Source organism: Geospiza fortis, unplaced genomic scaffold, assembly GCF_000277835.1.
Source record: "Geospiza fortis unplaced genomic scaffold, GeoFor_1.0 scaffold172, whole genome shotgun sequence".
NCBI classification, from domain to species: domain Eukaryota; kingdom Metazoa; phylum Chordata; class Aves; order Passeriformes; family Thraupidae; genus Geospiza; species Geospiza fortis.
In genome coordinates this window covers 2,534,575-2,541,043 of record NW_005054309.1, presented here as the reverse complement: position 1 = coordinate 2,541,043, position 6,469 = coordinate 2,534,575, and the positions used below count along the sequence as shown (strand labels likewise).

At 54.6% G+C, this 6,469-nt stretch overlaps 1 protein-coding gene across 3 annotated transcripts in view; it reads left to right on the top strand.

Moving 5' to 3' along the window:
* The window catches only part of RUBCN (rubicon autophagy regulator), an 18,037-nt gene that overhangs the window by 2,826 nt on the left and 8,742 nt on the right, over positions 1-6,469 (top strand). For 2 of the 3 annotated variants that reach the window (XM_031055400.1, XM_005419109.3), the window contains exons 3-12: positions 126-285; positions 460-566; positions 1,111-1,251; positions 1,459-1,615; positions 1,848-2,399; positions 2,952-2,996; positions 4,868-4,963; positions 5,137-5,252; positions 5,728-5,929; positions 6,289-6,390. In XM_031055400.1, coding sequence (XP_030911260.1) covers positions 126-285; positions 460-566; positions 1,111-1,251; positions 1,459-1,615; positions 1,848-2,399; positions 2,952-2,996; positions 4,868-4,963; positions 5,137-5,252; positions 5,728-5,929; positions 6,289-6,390 — 1,678 coding nt within the window. The remainder of the gene's footprint in view (positions 1-125; positions 286-459; positions 567-1,110; positions 1,252-1,458; positions 1,616-1,847; positions 2,400-2,951; positions 2,997-4,867; positions 4,964-5,136; positions 5,253-5,727; positions 5,930-6,288; positions 6,391-6,469) is intronic. The other variant, XM_031055399.1, reaches the window with a different exon arrangement.

Sequence of the window (6,469 nt, the reverse complement as noted above, 5' to 3'; positions counted from 1 at the left end):
CTGCTGACAGTGACTGAAATATGAAAGCTGCTGTTATCAAGGGGACCAAAGCCATGCGGTGGAACAAGGTCTGTTCCCCTTCTTGTCTCTGCCTGCCTTAACCTGTGCCTGACGTCCCTTTCCAGTTCATCAGCCTGCAGGAGAGCGGCCAGCGTGACCCTGAGGGCCCAGGGGACCAGGCCATTGCCCAGCTGTGGCTGCAGCACAGCCTGCAGTGCCACTGCCTGTCAGCTCAGCTGAGGCCGCTCCTGGGGAACCGGCAGTACATTAGGAAGTTCTACACAGGTAAGGAGCAATGGGCCTTTTCCTTCTTACTGGGAAAATATCTACCTGGTGGCATTTCCAAGCTGTGTGGGAGTGAGGGAGGACAGCAGAAAAATTGGTTTGCATGTGAGCAACTGGTGTGTCAAACTGTGTGGGTGAGAGGGACTCCCCTGAGCAGCATTTTTTTCTCCCCAGATACTGCCTTCCTGCTCAGTGACGCCCACGTCACGGCCATGCTGCAGTGCCTGGAAGCTGTTGAGCAGAACAACCCCAGGCTTCTGGCTCAGATCGACACCTCCATGGTGAGTTGAGGTCCCAGATGCCAACTGGCTGCGGCTGCTCCCTCAAGGTCACATTTGGGGTATGTGGAGCCCTTGGACGAGGAGCTGGACTTGGAACTAGTAAAAGTTGCTCCAAGAGGGGAGGAGAGTGGGGAACTGGTCCTTGTCCTGCCTGTGTGAGCTGTAAGGGGTCAGGGTGGGGAAGATGGCTGTATGGAGCCTGTAGTGGAGCACCTTGGTTCAGGCTTGCACCAAGGATTTGAGTCGAGGACCTGAGGACCAGTTCCTTGTAAGAGACACCTTTAAAGCCCTCTCCAATAGTTGCAGGCTTCAAGGCCAGCATGCAGAGCTGCCTGGTCATAAGGGACAGTCACGCTCTTCAGGGGATGGACAACGCCCCAGGACACCTGGGTGCCCGCTCCTGCTCATGCCAGCAACCCCCTGTGCAGCCCTGCACCAGCTGCCCCTCTCCAGAGGACAGAAACAGCAGCTGCCTTCTTTGCACAGAGTCCCCAAAAGAGAGCAATTAGTGAAGCTTTGTTAAACGGGGGCTGTGTTCTTTCAGCTGGCCGGCACGTCACTGCCATCCCTGTGCGCGTCAGAGCCTTCTGCTGGGACAAGGGACATGTGTGAGCACAGTGCTGAGGGACACCAGAGCCGTCTGCCAGGAGCACTGGGCTGCCTGGATCATTTCACTGAGAGCCTGGTAATTTCCCAGTGGGAATCTGTCCTGCAGCTGTGAACAAAGAGCTGCTTCCCTTCTGTGCTGCCGTGTTTTTCCCTCCCCACCCTTGTGTTCCCAGGGCTGCCACATCGTGGTTGGTGACCTGGCATTTGCAGGTTGATCCTTTTCTGTTGCTGCTACATGTAGTCCCATAGATGCTGATTTATTGATGATGCCACCTCTCTTCAGCTTACCAGGAAAAGTGACAATCCATCTCCAGTGACCAAGAGTCAGAGCCTGACTGCCCTCCCTGCATCCCCATGTGTCCCTGCTGCCCCCTGCACTCAGCAGCGCTGCTTTGGGTCCTTCTCCAGCCTCCAGCATCCAGCCTCCTCTGGCCTCTCAGGTATCAAGGGTAGGCTGGGGAGCTCAGGGTAGACACAGAAAAGACTTCATCTTTTTATCTGCCTATGTATCTGTTGGGGTGGATGGGTATGGAAGACTTCTGCCCATGATGGGAGGGAGGGATTTGCTTGTGGCGGGTGGGCGTGTTGGTGTGAAGCCACAAGCTTACAGCTGTAGGATACAGGAGACATTCTTGTGCCAGTGTGTGAAATCATTCTCCTTATTCTGTCCAGACAGGAGACCAGTGAGTTCCTGTGGCAGCTCCAACTCCAGCCAGCCCCAGGAGCGCTGCCCGTCCACCCGCTCCTCCTCCTTCAGCGAGGGCAGGTCCCCTCTGGAGCAGCCCAGCTCTGTCTCCCGCTTCCACGTCCCCTCAGCCAAAGACCCCTTCTCTCCAGCCAGTGAGATGAGCTCCAGCACCACCAGCCAGAGCGAGGATACTTGGACAGGGAGTCAGGATGATCCACAGAGTGATGTCAATGACGGGCCAGAGTACCTGGCCATTGGGAACCTGGGCCGCCGGGGCCGGGCGTGCAGCAGCACCAGCACCAGCAGCAACAAGAGCAGCAGCAGCTCCAAACTCTTCTCCTCCAGCAGCTCCCAGAAGCTGGACTCAGTCTCATCCCTGGGGGAGCAGGGAGCGAGTGGAGGCGGCAGCAGGGGCCTGAGCCTGTTGCGCCGGTCCAGCTTCTCGGAGGGACAGTCCTCAGCTCCACAGGGCATCCTCAAGAAGAGCCACGTGCGCTCACACTCTGACACCAACGTGACTGCTGGGAAGTTGCACGGTAATGGGACAGCTTTTCTGGGATGGCTTCTGGGCGTGGGAGTCCCTGGTACCAGAAGGCTGGTGCTGGCCACCCCCTTGATTCCATGGATCATGTTGGAGAGAGGGACAGTGGGCAAGTGGTTGGTCTTTTCCCTTAGCTTTTCAGCTCTACACTGGAATGATGGGATGACATCTTGCTTCCCAGAATGCCCTGGGCTGGAACTGTTACTGGTGTTGCCAGCTTTTACTAAAATCTTAGAAAATGGCAGCAATGCTGTGGCATCAGCTGTTCTTCTTCACTGGGCTTGCTTAGCTGGGATATGGGACTGGGGCCTGGGCTCATCCAGCTGGTACGATATCATCCCACTGGTAACCTGCTGGGTTCTCCTGTGGTCTTGAGTGAGTGAGTACATGGGGATGGAGAGAGTGGGGTGTGAGGGGACAACCAGTTTGTGAGAGTTTGTCCTGATGCTGCCTTCATTGGAAGAGTGGAGGACCTTGCTGAGTAGTAACCAGTCTGTCTCTGTTTTCTCTCCCTTAACGCTGCCCTTCTCCTCCTCTGTCTACCCAGGAGGCCTCAGGGATATCACCATTATAATAGAAGATCCAGTGGCAGGTTTGGGAGCCAGTATAACAGCCCTTCATTAGTGATCATTGCATCAAGTTCAGGACAGCCATCAATCCATTAGTGTTCATTTAGAAAACCAAAAAAAAAAAAAAAATCTAAATCTTTGTTTGCTGTGTCCCAGCTGATGCTTTGAAGTGTGGTCTGGTTTATGCATGTGGCCTGACCGAAGCTCCCAGCTTGGTTTGTGGAAGCAGTGGCCCAGACCCAGAAGTGTTTCTAGCTCCCCTGCATGGCGTTAGGGAGTGCTGGCCATCAAGTCTCTGAGCTGCATCCCCTGCCCTTCCCTCCAGCCACTGCCTCGGAAGCCAGGAGAGGTTTCCTCTCTTACCTAGTGAATAAGGGCTGGCAGCTAACCAGACATGGGCTTGGACATCTAATTTTTCCTTTTATTTCATGGCACAGGGAGGTTTGATGTTGACTGATTTCCAGTGTACGTACCCACAGCTGAGACTCCTGGATGCTCTTTTGGGCTCAGGGCAGCTTTTACCCCAAGCAGAAATGCTGGGGTGCTGCCATCCCTTTGGCCCACGTGCAGAAAAAGTCAGCAGCTCAGCAACAGAATGGGCTGTTTTGTTTGGCATCCAATGAACAGTGGCACTGGCTTTGTCGAGCCCACATCTGGGTGCTGAGGGTTCTGTGTCTGGGAAGGCTTCTCCCTGGGGCTGATGGGTGTTCAGAGAGATGGGTCGAGCCCTGTGTCCTGCTCCAACAGATGATGCTGAGCACTGCCTCACTTTACCTTTCAGCAGTAGGCTCTGTTGTATGTGGCATCCCCAGGCATCAACCCCATGAGGTGGTTTCTGTGTTGAGGTGGCTGCAGGGCACCCTCTCAGGCTGCAGTAAGTAGCTGTGAGAGCCTCCTACTCTGACAAGTCTTTTCTCTCCTAGGCTGTGGGGTGGGTTGATCCCAGGCTCCATCCTGGTGACTGCTGCTTCATGGTCTTGACAGGGAGAGGCTGGTTTTGGTGGGCTCAGAGGCCTCCAGTCACATCAGAGTTATGGCACAAAGCTGGGAACAAAAGTGAGTGGGAGGTTGAAAGGCCATGGTTGCCCTTCTGTTATGCTCAGGATTGTCAGCTGGCACCTGCCCTGTATCCAGAGCTGTATGCTCCTCCCACTCAGGCAGGGTGTTTTCAGTCTCCTTCAGCAGTCCTCTGTCACCCAGGCACTCTGTCCAGGTGCTCCCTGGGGCCATGCCTCTCTGTAGAGCACCACCTGTTCTTGGTCTGTGGTCAGGCCAGCTCCTGGCGGTCTCCACTGGCTCAGTCTGGCAGGAGCTGCACCACAGTGTGTGCGAGGGGCAGAGCCCTGCCCACAGCCCGTGGAGGTCACCTTGAGCACTGCACCCAGGCTCCAGCGCTGTGTGTGGGGAGGCTGCCTTACAGTGGAGCAGGAGCATGTCCTTCAGATGCCTCCTTACACTGGTGTCCAGGCTGCTTTGCAGGGCAGGGATCCCCACAGATCCCTTGGCAGCTTGTGTTTCCCTGTGTCTCCTGTTCTCTGTTCTGGGGGATAATTCTGCCCTCAGAATGCTCCCTCAGGAAGAAAGGGCTGGCAAGAGGTACTTGCTGGAGCCTGTTGTGTCTCACAACTCTACTCTGGGGTAAACAGAGGAAGGCTCAGGATGTGACTGTTCCATGTCTCTCATGATCTTCTTCATTCCCCTTCCTGCCTGAAATGCCTTTCTGGTTTTGTCTCCTCCTGGGCTTGCCCTCAGCTGTGGCATGGAGCAGGAAGATGTCTCTATTTCCATCCATTGTGCCTGTGTGTGTGATGCCAAGCCCCTTTCATTTCACCCTGTGCAGTGGCAGGGCACCTCTGAGGTACTGACGTGTGCCTGGTGTCATCTTCCCTTCCAGAGTCCCATGGTGATCCCAGTGGAGGGAGAGGGCCGGTCTCTGCTTCCACGCAGAGCAGTGAACTGAGCACACCCAGCTCCCTCTACATGGAGTATGGTGAGTACAGCCAGCCCCAGTGGGGACACTCAGTCCTGGTCAGCTTCCTCCATGGGCTGCAGTGTCCTCAAGCACTGGCACCTGCTTGTGGGATGCTGTCAGGGTGCTGGCAGGACTTGGTGGCATGGAGATAGCAGATCCTTCCCTCATACCTGTGTCTCTTGCATTTCTAGACTCTGGGCAGTACCTGAGCTCGGGGGAAGGGATGTTCAGGAGACCTTCTGAAGGGCAGTCCCTCATCAGCTACCTCTCTGAGCAGGACTTTGGCAGCTGTGCAGACCTGGAGAAGGTGAGGGAAGCAGCAGCAGCCTGTGTGCGTCAGGGAATGTATATTACTGCAGGTTCAGGGATACTTCCTGCCATGGGGAGGATAATGCCATGGTATTGCCTGTTGTAGAGCTGTACACAGAACTGCAGGGCTGAGCTCCTCGGTGGTGTCTGGTAGCTGGGATCTGTCCATCTGTCATATACATGGCATCATTGCAACATGTCAGGGCCCCTCAGGGCTGTGTGCTGAACCCCCCGAGTGGGTGTGTTACACATCCTCTTTGTAGGATGCCTCTTGTATTTTGTGCGTATTCTGATGCCCAAGAAGGCTTTGTTTTCTAGGTACTGATAGAAGAGTCATATTTTGACAGACATTAACATCTTTCTGCCACCATCCATGAGTAATAAGCTCTTTCCTAGCATAGGTGGGGAACAAAATTTTACAAAGTCTTCCTAGTTTGTCCAAGGCATAGCTTTGAATGCTTTTGCTCTTGCAGGAGAACGCCCACTTCAGCATCTCAGAGTCCCTGATCGCTGCCATTGAACTGATGAAATGCAACATGATGAGCCGGCAGCTGGAGGAGGAGGAGGAAGACAGTGACAAGGAGATCCAGGAGCTTAAACAAAAGATTCGCATTCGGCGCCAACAGATCCGCACCAGGCACCTGTTCCCTGCCTGCCAGGAGCTGGGCTCAGACAGTGGGTGATGTGTTTTGGGCTCATCAGCTCGTGGGATGTGGGTTTTCTGTCCATTGCCTATCCTATAGCTGCCTGCCTTCCTGCCCATTCCTTGGAAACAGTTCAATTGTTACCAAGGTGGTGCCAAGATGTGTGAAACTGCTGCTATTGAAGACCATAATGTGATAGATACCATCCATTGATAACACTGCTGGCACTGAGTAATTGAATGTCATTTCATTCTGAACCCGTAGTGTTTTCCATCCTTGAGCTCCCTCCCTCCTTTCCTGGCCATACCTGGCTATCCTCATCTCCCATAGCTGTCAGTGCCTCTTTGGAGCACTTCCACTGGTGAACTGGCTGTGATGCCTTCTTCACAGGTCTCGTGGCAACAGACAGTGGGTCCCAGTTCAGCTCCCACGGCTCCATGCGGCTCTCTGACTCTGGCTCTGCCGAGGATGTGGAAGAGTATGAGATCCGAGGTAGGAGGGAAGGGCTGTCTTGGCTTCTTTCATAGAAACAGACTTCCTGGTGTGGTTGTGCTGGGGTCAGTCCTGCTGA